Source organism: Poecilia formosa, unplaced genomic scaffold (assembly GCF_000485575.1).
Source record: "Poecilia formosa unplaced genomic scaffold, Poecilia_formosa-5.1.2 Scaffold556, whole genome shotgun sequence".
Classification (NCBI taxonomy): domain Eukaryota; kingdom Metazoa; phylum Chordata; class Actinopteri; order Cyprinodontiformes; family Poeciliidae; genus Poecilia; species Poecilia formosa.
In genome coordinates this window covers 242,727-260,601 of record NW_006800495.1, presented here as the reverse complement: position 1 = coordinate 260,601, position 17,875 = coordinate 242,727, and the positions used below count along the sequence as shown (strand labels likewise).

General features: G+C 43.7%; 1 protein-coding gene across 1 annotated transcript; it reads left to right on the top strand.

The window, feature by feature from the left end:
- On the top strand, nucleotides 1-17,557 carry prkcq (protein kinase C, theta). The gene is made up of 18 exons (XM_007540720.2): nucleotides 1-84; nucleotides 4,884-5,202; nucleotides 8,222-8,421; nucleotides 9,493-9,553; nucleotides 9,879-10,059; nucleotides 10,133-10,164; nucleotides 10,261-10,346; nucleotides 10,431-10,560; nucleotides 11,872-11,981; nucleotides 13,209-13,338; nucleotides 13,412-13,566; nucleotides 13,734-13,907; nucleotides 14,909-15,000; nucleotides 15,432-15,494; nucleotides 15,601-15,739; nucleotides 15,812-16,000; nucleotides 16,448-16,576; nucleotides 17,132-17,557. Exons 2-18 carry the CDS (start codon nucleotides 5,085-5,087, stop codon nucleotides 17,288-17,290), a joined length of 2,148 nt encoding a protein of 715 aa, XP_007540782.1. The 5' UTR covers nucleotides 1-84; nucleotides 4,884-5,084; the 3' UTR covers nucleotides 17,291-17,557.
- Nucleotides 17,558-17,875: the final 318 nt, after the last annotated feature.

Below are 17,875 nucleotides of genomic sequence, written 5' to 3'. Positions count from 1 at the left end.
GTCACGCAGCCCGTTTAAACGCTGCGGCTCCGTTTCCTCCGCTCAGAGTGGGAGCCGCGGCAGGAAGCTGCAGTCCGCCGGGAGGTGAGTACTCTGAGCGGTTACTATGACCTTTATCACTTCCATCCAGTTTAGCTAAAGTATCTCAGCTGAAGCGTTTCCCGCCATGGAAACCGGCTGGTTGTCGTCAGACTGGAGGTTCCGCGCAGGTGAAACAAATAAAAGGTTATACTTTACGTATTGTGAGGCATTAAGTCATGTTTTTCTTAAACACGAACAATTTCTGTGAAATGGTTATCTACATATTTGGCTATAAACCAGATGCTTTCCTCCGTTATTCGGTACAAAGTTTTTTTCTTTGTTCTCAAGCCTGAACAGACGTGAAGTTGTTGTTTAGCCACCAAATAAACAGTTTCCTTCAGGAGGCGTCTATAAAACGTAAAAAGTCTTTTTCAAAGTGTCTGGCAGGTTTTGTGAGTTCAGGCTGAAAGAGGCTAAAAATGACTGGAAAGCAGCAGAAGAACAGCAAGCATGTGGCGACAGTGGAGACAACAAACCTCGATTTAACCAGAAGAAATGTAAAAAAACTCATCATGAATAGACAATACATTTTCTTTATACACAATGAACTGTACAGCATAAATAACGACATATTTAGTATTAGATTATGTAGAATTTAAAAGGTTTTATTGATTCCTGACACAGGAGTCATTTTTGTAGAAAGATAAACAAACTATAAAGGAAATGGATGCCAACGTATTTTCATTTTCTTCCACATCCAGATCATGAATATTCTTAAAGGGCCGGTTGGTGCAGAATGTATTAATAAAACCCGTTAGAATATTTTTAAAAAATGTCTCTGGATTCAATATATACTTAAACACATGATTATTTCACTGATTTGTGTGGAGCTAATTTAGAAATTTTGCAGTGTTTGCCCTCATGTGAGACGATAACTTGACATCCACTAAAGTGGAAACAGAAGTAGAAGTAAGAAATATCGCCGCCTGCAGGTGGGAGTTAGCATCACGTTTTTGTCCATTTGTGCAGAAAATTTGCAATAATATCACAATTATGCAGAAGCGTGAAAAAGTGCAGGGATCACAAACTAACTAAAAACTGGAGGGATTACAAACGCACAAAATGTTTTAAAATATTCTGTTAATGTGGAAAAAACACAATTTTGGAAATGCTGTTTCTGTTAAATAAGAAAGAAAATTAAAATCACACGTGAATAAGTTTGTTGAAGCGATGCGTCATTAAAAAACCTGCAGCTCTTCATCCTGCTCCACTTCCTGTCGCCGTCTTCTTCGTTTCCTCCAGTAGTAACATCCTGTTGTTCATTATCTGATCAGAAAGTTTCTATTGGAGCCAAAACCAAAAAACAAGAAAAGGTTTCAAAACTGGTGAGTTTGCATGAATCGGGCAGTGTAAGGCCACCAGTCCCACCCTGCAGCCGCTGATCCGATTCAAACGACGGCAGGAACCAGAATCTGTTCAGACGGTTTTACACCACTGAGCGTTTGGCAGTAGGCAGTATCTTCTCATCTCCATCCTAGAAAACGTTTCTCCTAATCTGTAGTGAAAGATCAATTACTGCCGCCACGTTTAACAGTCCAGCAGCTGGTTCTGGTTCTGGTCGGGTGGATCAGAAGTGTTCTGACTGTGTGGGTGGAGGTGAGCGGTGCTGGTTCTGGTCGGGTCTGGGGTCTAGTCAAAGGCCTCTCAGAGAACAAAGGTCCTGGCTGAGTTCTGATGGATGACGGGTCTGAAGGTCGCGGCTCGCCACGCCGCCGCGACCTTCGTCTGATCTCAGGTCGACTCAGAGGGGGGTGACCTTCATCCTCCTCCTCTTCCTCACCTGCATGGCTCTTCACAGGAGGAAAAGAAAACGATAAAAAGAGAGAAACATTTTCTCCTGATGCTCAGAACCTGATTTAAGATCAAAGATCCATTTATTGATCCTCCTTTAATCCATAGGATTAGGATTATTCCTGTTATTTTCAGACAGAATCCGTCCATCCATCCATCCATCCATCCATCCATCCATCCATCCATCCATCCATCCATCCATTCTCTATGTTAAGGTTTTATAATCGTTTTTTAAAATCTGCTCTGATACGGAGTGAAAACTTGCATCACAGTAAAACCTCTGTGTGGCACCAGAACCAGCGCGTGGTCCAGTTGGTCCAGCAGAACCAGTAGAACCCGTCCTGTGGTTGTTGTGCAGGTGTTTTCGCAGCTCGGCGTGTCGTGTTGTCGTCCTGGACGGATTAAAGCGGCAGCAGAAAGTTTGGACTCTGGAGGTTCTGGATGGACGGAGGAACATCTGTAATCTGGTCCAGTTCAGACGTTTCTAAACTTTGCAGACCTGAAAAGTTCAGCTGCTGAGCAGGAACCGTAAAACCTCAGTATGCTTCAGCTTCACTGGGGAGACGATAATTCATCCAGAGTTTTTACTAAAAGGTGGAGAAGCAGCGAGGATAACCGGCAGATTAAAGACGTTTGGTTAGTTTCACGGCTCACAGGCCTTCCAGAGGTCAGAGGTCAGATGTTCAGACTCCTTGCAGCCTCCAGGACCAACTGAGACGGTTTTTCTTTCTGAACATTTTTCAGCCGTCCCACCGATCGGCTCTTCGTCTCTTCTTGTCTGTATCGTCAACAATTCTGTGCAAAATTCCTGAACTGCTTCATTTCTTCCCTTAAAGCACCAAAACGTTTTTTAAATCTTTGAAAGCCGGAGTCGGGATCGACTTTTTACTGGTTTTCTGACGACCACAGGAGAATTTCATCGTGCTAAGCTCCTTAACTCTGACCTCTAACTCGGCTGAAAAGCTCCTAAAGTTTCCGTTGAGCAGACAGTCGGAGGGAGACGTGATGAACAAAAAGGTTTTCCAGATGAACTGCAGCGTTCAGAGATCAGAAGTTACAAAAACACTGAAATTTAACGTTAAAATCTGTGAAAATAAGAAATGAAACATTTAAAGTGATTAGAGGAGCCGACCAGAGGAACGCCCAGCAGTCTGAGCAGTTTTCATTTCTACCATCAATTCACAAACTACAAATATTATTAGATGATTGTTGGTTTTCTAAAAAGAAGAAAAATCAACTAAATTCAGAAAAATTACTTAGAAAATTAAATAAATATTCTCAGTATGTCTGCATGAAGAATGAAATGAAGGTTTTATCACAAACTAATAAATATTTAACCTGTAAGTTAAACACTGATCTGAGTTCATAAATTATAGAAAACCTTGTAAATATTCAGACGGCGCCTGAGGAATAAAAGACTTTCTGTTTGAAATGATGTTCAATCACCAATTAACTCTAGTTTTTAATTAACCAAAAGTTCAAAAATTCAGGAGAAAAATCCAAAATTCAGAAACAAAAGTAAAGTTTGGATGATTCATCAGCGCCGAGTGGAAGCAGAGAATAAAGTTTCAGCCGTTTGAACTAAATTCTGATTTTAATATTTAATGTTTTTCGTTCATTTTGTTTCTTCTCTGTAAAGTTGAAACTGCATCAAACCCACTGAGAAGGAAAACGTTCAGACAGGAAGTGTGGTTGGTGTCGGAGCCGTGAACTCCGGAAGTTTGACTCCGCCCACTCAGTCGCATCAACAAGTCGCAGCTAAACGCCACTTTGCTGCAGCAGCTGCCATGTTGCTGCAGCTCCCTGCCACGCTGCTGCAGCAGCTCCATGTTGCAGCAGCTCCCTGCCACGCTGCTGCTGCTGCAGCTTTTTTACACTGCAGCATCAGTTTTAGTGGATCTCGGTTTAACCATGTTGATGTTCATCACTGTTCCTGTGAACCGAGTCGCTGCCTGTCTGGTTCTGTCTGGTTCTGTTTGGTTCTGTTTGGTTCCATCTGGTTCTGTCCGGTTCTGTCTGGTTCTGTTTGGTTCTGTTTGGTTCCATCTGGTTCTGTCCGGTTCTGTCTGGTTCTGTTTGGTTCTGTTTGGTTCTGTTTGGTTCCATCTGGTTCTGTCCGGTTCTGTCTGGTTCTGTTTGGTTCTGTTTGGTTCCATCTGGTTCTGTCCGGTTCTGTCTGGTTCTGTTTGGTTCTGTTTGGTTCCATCTGGTTCTGTCCGGTTCTGTCCGGTTCTGTCTGGTTCTGCTCTGTCCTGTTTTCTCGGATCACGTCTGGTTTTGGTTCTAAATGTGTGTCTGATTATTGATCTGTTGTCGTTGATAATAATCCTGCTGATCGGTTCTGTGCAGCTCCCCTGGACTCTGGCGCCCTCAAATAAAATCTAATGCAACAGATTGCTGCAGTACTTTAGTTTCCTGCGATGTCAGAATGTTTCTAGGCGATGCGAAGACAAACGGTTCATATTTCACAGAAATTCATTTAAAACATTTTCCATCAAAGTAGCTCCACAAAAACTTGATTTTAATGATTTTAATTGCAAAATAATCACAAATTTAAAAATGTTAAGTATTTAACAGTTTGTTAATTAGATCAAATGGATTAATGTTGGAGCTTCAGGCCCGGTTCTGGGTCCTAAAAGCCCACTGGGCCAGGTCCGGGTCCTGGAAGCAGTTCTGGTCAGAGCGTCGGTTCCTCATCTGCGTTTAGGATTTCATCGCTATATATAGAGATGACACACACACACACACACACACACACACACACACACACACACACACGTTCTTCTAAATCCAGCAGTGACTCTGGTGTCACTGGGACAGAACCAGGTCCAGTACTCACTGGGAGCTGGTCAGGTTGTGTCGGCCGCTCTCTGGTTCTGGTTCTGGTTCTGATCAGACCGTCGGTTCTGCCTCTGAAAGATTCACCAGTTTGTGTTTTTCTGGTTCTTTCACTGAATTTGCTTCTGACTGATTTTGTGGTTTCATGATGAAATGTTTCTCTTCCTCTGCAGGTCGTTTGATACGAGGACGGAAAAACTTTAAAAAGCTCACTTCCTGTCGCCGACCTGCCAGCCGCCTGCAGAGAGACGGTGACGCGCTGCAGCTCGCACTGCAAGGAAACCTGGAAAATCCTGATTTAACCTGGAAAATCCTGATTTAACCTGGAGAATCCAGATTTTTCCTGATCGTTCCTGGAGGAGCCATCATCAGACATGTCTCCTTTCCTGCGGATCGGCTTCTCCAACTTTGAGATCGATCCCGGCTTGGCGTACTACGAGGAGGTGCTGAACCCGTACTGCGCCGTCTACATGAAGGAGGCCGTGGACACAGGTCAGTGGCTCCTGGTTGCTACGGCAACTGTAATTTGTTTTCCATGACGACTAAAGCGGATGTGAAACTCCTTCCAGCCTACTTCACGCCGTCAGACGGGCTCTGCTCAGGAACCTGCTAGTTTTACAATAGAAAGAGTTTAACTGGTGAGATCCAGGACGAACGGACGGAAAGAGAAGATCTGGTTTCTGAGGCTTCGAATGTTTTAAAGTCATAAAAATAAAAAATGAATATTTACGTCTTTTAAAGGAAACAAACAACCAGCTGTCAGTAAAAATGTTTGGACCAGGGAAGGCAGACACAAAAGTAAAGGCACCCTAAAAGTAAGTGCACCCTAAAAGTAAAGGCACCCTAAAAGTAAGTGCACCCTAAAAGTAAAGGCACCCTAAAAGTAAGTGCACCCTGCTGTTTATGTCCAGGTTCTAAATTTGTTTGAAAATAACAATCAGGTTCACTTAAATAAAGATGAAGATAAAAAAGTAAGTACACCCAGGATTAAGTTAAAAATCTATCAGTTTTCCATTTTGGCCTGCAGGAACTTTGACTAGGCCATAGGGGACCTTGGTTCTGGTTCTGTTGGTGACCCGGTTTGGACTCTAGAATCTGTTTTGCTAACCTCACTCCGGCGGCCATCTTGTTCCCAGAGGGAGGAGGCTTCCAGAGTCCTGACCTTTGACCTGCTAACTTTAGAGTCTGGAACGTCTGAGACGTTTTCCTCTCTGGAGAACAATGGTGGTTTGGAGATGACCTTTGACCCTTCCAGTCTCTGCGTCTCTGGTTTAGACTGATCAACTGATTAGGGTGTACTTAGTTTTGAACTTGCTCTGCTTCGGTCGGCGGGTCATGCCTGGTGATGTCATCCCAGCTGCGTCGGCCATCTTGAATCTCTGCTGAGTGAAGCTGGAGTCGAAGCTTCGCCTGTTTCTGTGGAACCGCAGCCAAACGTTTTATTTCTGCCGCCGACAGAGAGAAACGCTCGGGTCCATTTCACTTTGGGACAGAGAAGAAGAAGAAAAAAGGCGTAGTTCAAGTCCCAGGAGGAAATAATTATTTTTAGTGATTTAACGACATGTTGCAGTAAAATCAGTTTTCAACTGTTGACCAGAAAGGACCCATAAAGTTTCTCTACATTAATTATTTTGCTCAGATTCTAAATAAAAATCTTGTCATTTCCTGTTAAATTGCAGGAAATGACATCATGTTCAGATTCATCATTTCTAGCCCATCTGCAGTTATTTTATGTTTCATGTGAGAATCAGGAGGAAAATCAGCTGATCGCTGACTGAACATGAGCATTAATGGGAAACATGATGTCATCGAAGGCAGAGTTAAAAATGGCTGCCTTCATGATGTCATCGAAGGCAGAGTTAAAAATGGCTGCCTTCTGTAGGAAACGTTTCTGTTCAGGAAGGGAAATAAATTTTCCTTCTTTTACTTTATTTTCTATTTTGTGTTTTATTAGAGTTTTATAAAAAAAATTATATTTTACTATATTACTTTTAGTTTTATAGTGAATTTTATATTAAATTCACTAATAATAATATGAAAAATATGGTTTTTACCTTATTTTGTTTTTATTTTAAATTCATTTTATTTCTAATTTGTTTCTATTTAATTTAATCTACTTATTACTTTTTTACTTTTATTTTTATTTTTTCTCTTTATTTTCATGATTTATTTTGTACAGAATATAATTTTCAAACAGTTTTCCCTTTTATATTCATAAGACTCAAACAGGACCTCCAGTTATTAATGAGTTGTCATGGTAACGGTGTCGCTGGTTCTGATCAGGCCCGGTAAAGTTTCAGACATCATTTCTCTGTGTTTCAGTATTTTTGACCTTCATCTTTCTGCCGCATTTCGGCCGGTTGCGTATTAGGAATCGTGTGAAAATGATGAATATGGAAGTAAAACCGAGGCGGTCCGTTTAGTTTTCTGGGTGACAGAAAAACCCGTCATTTCAGACGGAACCGGTTCTGACTCAGAAGAAGGAGGAGGGCAAACGACAGGAAGTCAGCGTTTTCTGAGCGTCACCTTTTTGTTTTTAGCAGCTCACACAGGAACTGGCTCACATGTCACTCTGACAACATGTTGGCTCATCTGGCTGCACAGAACCAGAACCGGCCGGGTTCTGGGCCCAGAAACGGCTTCGATGTTCTGCTACAGGCGAAGTGGAAACTTTGAGAGTTTAATGGGTTTTACTGGAAACATTTTGGCTAATTAGTCTGGAAATAATTGAACTAGTTTCAATAAAACAAGTAGATTTGTTTTGGACTTTATGGTCCGATTAATCGCGATTAATCGATTATTGGAATAATCAACTAATTTAGCTATTGATTAATCATTAACTGGAGTAAACGGATTCTAAAAATCAATTACTGAAAGATTAAAAATAGACTCAGATCAGTAATAAAACCAAAGCAAAAATATAAAATAAATAAAGATTAGGCTGATGTTTCATTTAAGCCTTTTTACACCGTCAGCAGTAACTGAGTATTTCTGGATTCACAGGTTAATACCTGGATACAAAACGTTGCAGAAACGGAAAAATGATTTACAAAGGTTTTTTTATTTTTAAAGTAAAGTAAGGAAATGTTATTTTTACATCACATTTTCAGCAACGAGGCAATTCAAAATGCTTTACATGAATGAGAGGAAATACAAACAAGATAAAAGAAAAGCAAAAAGGACTTCATGGTTTATAAACTAATAGAAACGTAAAACTACATATTGGTTCCTCATAGTATCAGTAATAAACTACTAAATGTTTCTGCTGTTGGAGTTTCTTTAGCTTTTGCTCCAATATTAAAGTTTAAAGTAAAATCTAAGTTGATGAGTGAGTCATGGTCACATTATGCTGCAGCAGTTATCGAAAAAACAAAACCATGAAACTCAAAGAATCAAATCAGAGGCTGTGTGGAAGTGAAACTGAAGCCGTGCAGGTTGGTTCTGGTTCCTAAGAGGCATCCCTCAGCCAGGGTGTGTGTGTGTGTGTGTGAGAGTGTGTGTGTGTGCGCAGAGAAGGGCCAGGTGTACAAGCAGAAGAAGCCCACCATGTACCCGCCGTGGAGCTCCACGTTCGACGCCCACGTCCACCGCGGCCGCATCATGCACGTCATGGTGAAGGACCGGACGGTGGAGCTGCGGTCCGAGGCCACCGTGGCGCTGGACTCCCTGGCCTCGCGCTGCAAGAAGGAGAACGGCAAGCTGGAGATCTGGGTGGGTGGAGCAGAACCGCACCGGGTCGGACCGGACCGGTCGGAGGACACTCAGAACATCAATTAATGTTTTTCCTGCGATTAACTGATTTAAAGCTACAGGTCACCTCTGATGGCCAGAGGGCTACAGAGATTGAGCCTTAAAGGGCCGGTACCATCTAAAATGGGCTTTGAGCTTTGCGTCATGCTCTGTTCTCCCTCATCATAAACATGAGAAATCCTTTAATCTCCATGGCAACCATTCAGGTGCTAAACGTCTGGGTGGACCTAGCCCCGCCTTCAAGGCTTAGCTCCTCCCCCTCTCAGCTCCTTCAGACTAGCTAGCAGCAATTAGCAAACAGCTGCTGAGCTCATTATAGGAGTTGCTGCTCAGAGCAACGCTGGTAAAAACGTTAAAGGGTTAATAGAGGAGCCATGTTGGGATGACTTCCTGGAGGCGGAGCTTCAGAAAGAGCAGGAGCTTCTTAAAGAGACAGAGGCCCAATTTCAAGAGTTTAAATCTGGAAGCAAAATTTTATTTCAGTCATATCTGACAAAGAATTTTATAAGAACTTAATGTAACATATGTTAGCAAGAAATATGAATGCAGAGAAAGTTTTAACAGTTTTCCAACCGGTGTTTTTTTTATCAATGCTACAACCGGCCCTTTAAGAACATTGATGACCTAAATGTGACCAAACTGAGGATTAATTTAAAATGACCTAATTAACCTGATAAAGCTTCAGGTTTTCATTAATTTAATGGTTGAATTAAATGAGAATTTATTTCAGTTATAATTTAGTCCAATAAATCCTGGAAACTAAAAAGAAGAAAAATCAGAAATGTAAACTTTTTGCTTCAGATGATTCTCAGAAACATTTTCTACTTATTAAAAGTTAAAATGATTTTTGTCTGTTTTGTGGGGAGTTTTTATCTCCTGCTGAGATCAGAGATTTTCTGCCAACTGTTTCCTTCCCAAACAAACTGTAAATAAAATCCTCCAGGCTGTTTGTTCTGCCGTTCCCAGCATCAGGTCCCCCAGATGGAAGGTTTTACTGGTGCTGGTTTTACTGGTGCTGGTTCTGTGTTTCAGCTGGAGATGAAGCCGCAGGGCCGCCTGCTGATGGAGGCCCGGTACTACCTGGAGAAGAGCGGTGAGTCTCGCCGGACCTGCAGCCAAAAACAGCAAAACTAAAACTTTACATGATACCATCAATAACTCTACCAGCAGATATTTTCACTAATACAATATTTACTTAACAGAATAAATGTTTAATAAACAGAAGTATAGACCCAAAACTTGAAATTGTGTTTTCTTGTTAAATGAAATTCATCCAGTTTGCTGATTATTTTATAAACTGGAAGAAATAATTCATCTTTTCTCAGCAGAAGCAGAATCTTCTAGTTTTTTTCTAGAACATTTCTAAGATTAATCTCAAAACCCTAGGGGTCACGGGGTCATGTCCTGGTGTGTTTCAGACGCTGTGGGTCAGGCCGGCGCCGACCCGGACTCGGAGCGCGGCAGAGACGGCCTGTTCACGCTGCATCAGCGGCGCGGCGCCATCAAGCAGGCCAAAATTCACCTGGTGAAGTGTCACGAGTTCAGCGCCACCTTCTTCCCTCAGCCCACCTTCTGCTCCGTCTGCAAGGAGTTCGTCTGGTAAGAAGCGGCCCGAACCGGACCGACCCGGACTTGGACCGGTTCCTGACTTGGCTCTCTTTCTGCTCTGCAGGGGTCTGAACAAGCAGGGCTACCAGTGCAGACGTGAGTCTCCGTGTTTCCCATGATGCATCAGGAGACAGCCGACCTGCGGCGGTGTCCTCCATGTCTCTGTCCCTTTTGTCTCTGTGTGTCTCCCAGAATGCAACGCTGCCATCCACAAGAAATGCATCGACAAGGTCATCGCCAAATGCACCGGGTCGGCGGTGAACAGCAAGGAGACCATGGTGAGTTTATACCGGTTCTGGTTCTGGTTCTGTTCTGGTTTCTGACAGTTTGCATCCAGCTGCACTCTGGTTCTTGTTCTGCAGATCCATAAGGAGCGCTTCAAGATCGACATGCCGCACCGCTTCAAGGTGTACAACTACAAGAGCCCCACCTTCTGCCAGCACTGTGGCACCCTGCTGTGGGGGCTGGCAAAGCAGGGGCTGAAATGTGAGGGTGAGACGCCGCCTGCACCGCATGTACACGGCCAAACATGGCCGCCACGCCTCTGTTAGCGTCAGGACGGCCAAACATGGCCGCCAGGCCTCCGTTGGCGTCAGGACGGCCAAACATGGCCGCCAGGCCTCCGTTGGCGTCAGGACGGCCAAACATGGCCGCCACGCCTCCGTTAGCGTCAGGACGGCCAAACATGGCCGCCAGGCCTCCGTTAGCGTCAGGACGGCCAAACGTGGCCTCCACGCCTCTGTTAGCGTCAGGACGGCCAAACGTGGCCGCCAGGCCTCCGTTGGCGTCAGGACGGCCAAACATGGCCGCCACGCCTCCGTTGGCGTCAGGACGGCCAAACGTGGCCGCCACGCCTCCGTTGGCGTCAGGACGGCCAAACGTGGCCGCCAGGCCTCCGTTAGCGTCAGGACGGCCAAACGTGGCCGCGTCAGGACGGCCAAACGTGGCCGCCAGGCCTCCGTTAGCGTCAGGACGGCCAAACGTGGCCGCCAAGCCTCCGTTAGCGTCAGGACGGCCAAATTTGGCCGCCACGCCTCCGTTAGCGTCAGGACAGCTAAACATTCAAATCTTCCCACTGATTCTCAGCTGGATTCAGGTCTGGACTTTGACTAGGCCATTCTAAAACCTGAACCAGCTGTGATCTAAAGTGTCCATAATGTCTCTGGCTGTATTTTCCTCCTGCTCCTTCTCTTCTTCACCGTCCGCTCCAGCCTGATTCCCTGTTCCCTTATTTCTTTGTTCCATAAAATCGTACCAACTGTAGTTAATTCGGTCACAGATGTTCCTCCGTAGGCGGGCCAGTCGATTTGACTGTTCCCAGTTTGTATCTCAGACTGGGAACCTTCTGCTACTGTAGATTTTAACAGTTATTGGACGTTAGTTGTTTGAACTGAATCAGATTCAGGAACATAAAATGTTTCCCATGACAAACCAGATGATGTTTTAGATGCTTTATGTAACATAAGAGGCTTATTTTCCAAACCCATAAAGATAATTTCATGTGCAGCAGGAGGAATTATCATGATTTAGGTCTCGGCGTTGCATCATGTGCAGCTGCTGCTGGAGATGTTCTCATCAGAAATATGATCCAGCAGCTGAAAACTCCCGTTTACAGACATGAAACGCCTCATTTCTCTGGTGTTCATGCAAAGTTCAACATTTCTCTGAAAGTTTGAATCAACTGCATCATTTAAACACTTTAAGACAAATTGAGTTTCCAGAGATTTCAGCATTATGATTGATTTTAACAGAACCAAACGTTGTTACAGATGTGCAGTTTTATTTTTTCTGTTTTATGTGCAGAGTGCAGCATGAACGTTCACCATAAATGCCAGAAGAAGGTGGCGAACCTCTGTGGCGTCAACCAGAAGCTGATGGCTGAAGCTCTGGCCGTCATCGAGAGCCAGCAGCAGGTCAGGACATCTGCAGATGTTTCTACGTTCTGCAAGGAAAACTAAAACGCTCTCTGATGTAGAGAAATCAAGATCATTTCATAAAGGCATAAATATTAAAACTCCCTGATGTTATAAATTCAGACATCTCTAAGAGGAAAACCTTTAAATGTTTAGAGAAAATTAATATTTTCCAGAATGTGAAAGGATCCAGAAAAACATTAAAACATTTCCTGAATTCATCACTGGACTCTTTTAGTTCTTCTGCTGTTTTTATTCACAAATTTCTGACTAAATGTGGAATATTCTAGTTTTAATATCAGACTTATGCCTTTAACTATGGAACATTGTTCTTTTTTTCTAGTACACATGCAATTAATCTAGAAATGTTGTTTTTGGTGGAAATTTGTTCCTCCAAAGTCATTTTATTTTCCTCCCAGCAGTTTTCTTGTCTGATACCAAGTTTTGCTTTACTTTGAGGTTCTGACCAGCATTTTTTCTGAAAATGTACGGTTGCATTTTTTATTACAGCAGAAGCAGCAGAATCTACTCGACTCCTACGGGAAAGGAACGCCTCACACGGCTGCAAAATCGTCTCATTATGAGTCAGATTTCCTGATAATAGAAACAGTTTCATGAGTCATGATTCTGTGTGCTGATCAATGTTTCTTCAGAAACTGAATTGTTTATTTTTACACTTCTTTAAATTTAATCATTATACATAAATCAGTTCATTTAGCTGTAAAATAAATCTCTTCTACTGGCCGGATTCTTTCCTCGACATCTCAGAATTAAGATTTACTCTATGAAGCAAATTAATTATTATTTGCCTCTTACTTAATTTGGGACAAACAGTAATTCTCCACAATGTTTCTGCTACAGCGAAAAAGTTTAATGGATGAAAATTGCAAATTTTCTCCAAACATTTTTACGTGTTGTAAATTTACACAGTCAACAATTAACAGCAAGAATTTTGGTTGTTCAGTTTACAAACTAAATCTTTAGCTAGAAAACTAAGTTGGAATGTAAATATTTAGACTAAGCTAGCTCAAAGCTAAATATTTAGCTAAAATGCTAATTCACTTGCTGATACTGGTTACCTTTAATGACAAAGTTTGTCTGAGGATTTTTAGAAAAGTTTAGTTTTCAAAATTGTTTCACCTGTAATTTAAAAGTAAAACAAAATAATTTTTAAGGATAATAATTGTCTAACTTATTTATCTGTTGGGTTTTATTTTCCCTCTGAAGGCGAGAAGTACTAAAGACGGTGACATCATGGGTCGAGAAGGTCCAGTGGGCATTGGCCAGCCGGGCGTGGTTCGGGCGCCGTCCGGGTTGGTACCGGGTCTGCCCGTCACGCCGGCGCCTGCTAGCAAAGGTACGCCGCCGCTGACATCACCACCTCCCGTCGGCTAGCTAACGTCTCACCGGAGGTTTCCGTTCGCCGGCAGATCCGACGGGCGTTTTGTGGGAAGGGCCGACCGAGGTGAGCAGACCGGCCCCGGAGGAGCCGCTGTACGCCGTCCCAAAGAAGGACCATCAGCAGAAGTTCAGCATCGACGACTTCATCCTGCACAAGATGCTGGGGAAAGGAAGCTTCGGAAAGGTGCGGCGCCCTTAGTTCAGCTGCGCTGTCACACTTTGACTCATTCACACTTCAGCCAGGCTTGTGGTCAGGCTTGTTTGCACGGAAACATGTCACCTGGTTAGCAGGTGTAGGCGGATCCGTCCAGAGTGGTGCAGAACCTCAGACCCGTCTTCCTGTGGTTCCAGGTGTTTCTGGCCGAGCTGAAGAGGAGCGGGAAGTTTTTTGCTGTGAAGGCTCTAAAGAAGGACGTGGTGCTGATGGACGACGATGTGGAGTGTACGCTGGTGGAGAGGAGGGTTCTGTCTCTGGCCTGGGAGAATCCGTTCCTCACACACCTGTACTGCACCTTCCAGACCAAGGTGATGACCACAGACAGGGCTCCTGTCAGAACGCGGTCCTGCCGGTTCTGACTGGTGCAAACAGCAAAACCAGCTGCAAACACAGGAAACACGAGCTGGAGGTGTCAAAGCTGCAAAAACAACAGGAAGCATGAAAAGCTGCAACTCGCTCCTCAGGGTGAAAGTCCTCCAGGCCACCAGGGGGAGTCAGGAGTAAATTATATCAACTATGTAAAAATGCTGCTGAAAAAAACCATAGACATAAATATGTATACGTATATGATGTCTGTGAAAAAAACTGTTTTGAAAAAGACGTGAAGTTCTTCCTCCAAGTCCTCTGAGCGTCTGGTCCCAGTGTGTTGGTCGACTCCCCCTGGTGGTCTGGAGGACTTCTGTTCTGTGGAGCGAGTGTCACTCTTGTGGTTGTTTTTGTTAGAATCGCAGAACTTTTTCCCTTTGCTCCCATTTCCTGTTGCTGCAGCATTTTGTCTATTTATTACAGAATTTTTTATTTTTTATTTTTTATTGATTTTATTATTATTTTCTTTTAATTTCCCAATAAAGTGTTTGAATTATATGTAGAATTTAATAGTAGATTGTGGTTCTGTTTCCTGCAGTTCCAGTATATTTTTTTTGCAGCGTTTTTCTGTTTTTTTGCGTGTGTCTGGTTTGGGAGTTTGTCGCTCCTGTGTTTGTATCTCGTTTGGATCTGAAATATAACAGGGTCAGACATGAAGAGAGGTTCTGAACTGGAAATATCATCTCAAGGTTCTTTACAGACCAGATTAAAATCAGATGTTTTTTCCTGATTCATTCCTAAACAAGCAGAACCAGGCTGTAGTGAATGGAAGCAGCTGAAAGTCTCTTAATCCCGTCATGTTGAACTGCACTACAGTAAAGTCTCAGTCTGTAGTTTATCTCCTTTCAGTTGCCTGACATTAGAAATGCAGTCAGCTGCAGTCCAGCTGTTTCTCCTTCATGTGGCTCAGAGTTTCTCATGACGCCATTTTGTTTTTCTCCAGGAGAACCTCTTCTTCGTGATGGAGTATCTGAACGGAGGAGATCTCATGTTCCACATCCAGACCTGCCACAAGTTCGACCTGCACAGAGCCACGTAGGTCTTCCTGCTAACGCAGCCAGCAGCCCACCGAGCTGGGAAAAGTATTTACACCCCTGAACATGGCTGCAGTCACAGTTCAGATCGACAAACATTAATATCTGAATAAAAACAAAAAGGATTTCAGCGTCGCCAGACGTTTCGCTCATGAACCTTTACTTACAATAAAAGATTCACCTCCAGCTCTGATTAACGCTGAGCAGGAGTTTGTTTAAAAAGAAACTGAAAAACTCTTAGGAGCAACTTGCTGGAATGGTTAATGATTGTATATTTTATAAATGTACAAATTTTTATTAACTGTATTAAATTTTTATTGCTGTTTATGTTAAATCTGTCGTTTCTGCTGTATGATGTGTGATTTTAGTGGTGGAGCCCAGAAACGATGAAATCTCATTCTGTGAATTAATGATCTGCTTTTCGTCCTGCAGGTTCTACGCAGCCGAGATCGTCTGCGGCCTCCAGTTCCTGCACTCCAAGGGAATCATCTACAGGTGGCGTTGTGCTGCGGCGTTGTGCTGCGGCGTTGTGCTGCGGCGTTGTGCTGCAGCGCTGGTTGAGTTTCGGACAGCAGGCTGACTCTGCGCTTCTCCCCTGCAGAGACCTGAAGCTGGACAACGTCCTGCTGGACTCGGACGGACACATAAAGATCGCCGACTTCGGGATGTGTAAGGAGAACATGCAGGACGACCTGCGGACCTCCACCTTCTGCGGGACGCCGGACTACATCGCCCCGGAGGTGAGCGGCCGCGGGTTTGGGTCGGGGGTTCTGGTTGGTGTGCGAGGCTGATGCTTGTTGCCGTGCCGACAGATCCTGCTGGGCCAGAAATACAACAGCTCAGTGGACTGGTGGTCCTTCGGGGTTCTGCTCTACGAGATGCTGATCGGTCAGTCGCCGTTCCACGGCCGCGACGAGGAGGAGCTCTTCCAGTCCATCCGGACCGACTCGCCCATCTATCCCAGCTGGCTCACCAAGACGGCCAAAGACATTCTGGTCAAGGTGAGATTCGGACCACCGGAACCAGTCCAGTCTGTCTAAGAGAACATGCTAAACTCTGATTAGCATGTTCTTAAAACTTCTTCAGTTTCTTCTGTCCTGCTTTTCCTCTGTTTCAGTCCAGATCCACCTTTCTGGAGCTTAAATCCAATTTTCTCCCAAACTTTATTTACAGTACAATTTTCTACAGAAATCGAACCAAACTGTGTTTCTAAAACTAAACATCCAGCTGTTTATGTTACCTGCATTAAAAATGCTGAATTCTGCTGGAAGACCTGCTGATACAGGAAGCATCTGATGAAACGCCTGTTCTGTTCTGACACAGGGAACGTCTAGTTAAACCTTTTCCAATGAAGAATAATCAGGCTTTCTGGTTCTGTTGGTAAATCTGTCCCGTCGTCATGGCGACCAGCAGCGAGTAAAGGTTTTGTCTGACCTGGTTTTCTTCAGCTGTTTGTCCGGGAGCCGGAGGAACGACTGGGAGTGAAGGGAAGCATCCGGCAGCACGGCTTCTTCAGCAGCACGGACTGGAGCGCCCTGGAGCAGCGGCAGGTGGCGCCGCCCTTCAGGCCCACGCTGGTAAGTTAAAGAGGAGCTCCAGGTGCTTGGAGTTATTTATTATATTCAGTTGTAATGGGAGTTATTTTATCTGAACTATTAGTTTATTTTGGCTTTTGAGAAATGTTTCTACTGAGGAATATTTTAGAGTTGATGTCTTAATGACACAAAAATAGATACATTTATCAAATTGTCAAACACTTGACATCATTTATGTTGCTACAGAAAGAAAAATATCTTGAGAAGCTTCAGATATAAACATGATCAACTTACATCTGAAACCCTGAACATGAATGTGGTCAAACATTTAAACTGAAGAGACTGATCTCAGAGCAGAGCCTCCTGTGTTCCTGTAGCAACAGATTGTTGTAGTTTGGTTTCTGCTGAGAAACAGAGAAGTTTAATGATGAAAGAGGACCTGGCCTCTGGATGATGGATGGATGGATGGATGGATGGATGGATGGATGGATGGATGGATGGATGGATGGATGTCCATGTCTTTACTCAGACCAGTTGGTGATGTAAATAGGACACCAGTTTTACCATGTAACGAAATGTTTCCTTCCATCTTCTCAGACGTCACCAAGCGACTGCAGCAACTTTGACAAAGAGTTCATCAACGAGAAGCCGAAGCTGTCGTGTGCCGACCGGACGCTCATCAACAGCGTGGACCAGACCATGTTCAGGAACTTCTCCTTCGTCAACCCAGGGATGGCCCGCATCGCCGCCCGCTGACCCAAAGTACCAACACTGGCTGAAACCGAGTCAAACTAAATCTACAGACTGTGAATGCCAACGAAGATGAACCCGTCAACCCCAGTGGGACTGGACTGTGGAACCAGGCAGATCCGGTTTGTTCTGAGGTTCCTGCTGACTGTGATCCTCCTGAGACCCAGATCCATTTTCTCCTCATTAGAACTGTTCATGGACTTATGATGAATCTCAATGCATTTGTTTTCCAGACTGAACCCTGAAGGCTTTAGTTACTCATTTATTCATGGATTTCATGTTTCCCTGAGGGAGAGCAGTCTGTTCATTTGAACTGATGTTCCTCCAGTTTAACACAGACGTTCAAACAGTCGGTAAATTAGTGGGACTTGAAAAACTTTTAAGAGTTACAGCACAGTCTGTAATTAATCACATTTAATTAGACATATCTAATAAATAAGCAATATTCTTATTTCAAAAGCAATTTCTGCTGCTAATTTACTGAATAAATAGACATCTAACTTCAGTAACAAATATTATTTTTAATCTGTTAGGTTATTAAACCATCAGATTGAAGCAAAGTGCTGTTCTAGCCATTTAGCTTTCAATTTA

What these genes read in the sequence shown, in the direction of transcription:
- prkcq (XM_007540720.2), top strand. Translation starts at nt 5,085, where the DNA reads ATGTCTCCTTTCCTGCGGATCGGCTTCTCCAACTTTGAGATCGATCCC. An exon ending in GAAGGAGGCCGTGGACACAG is followed by an intron (nt 5,203 to 8,221) that starts GTCAGTGGCTCC and finishes GTGTGTGCGCAG; the next exon opens with AGAAGGGCCAGGTGTACAAG. An exon ending in TCCAAGGGAATCATCTACAG is followed by an intron (nt 15,495 to 15,600) that starts GTGGCGTTGTGC and finishes TCTCCCCTGCAG; the next exon opens with AGACCTGAAGCTGGACAACG.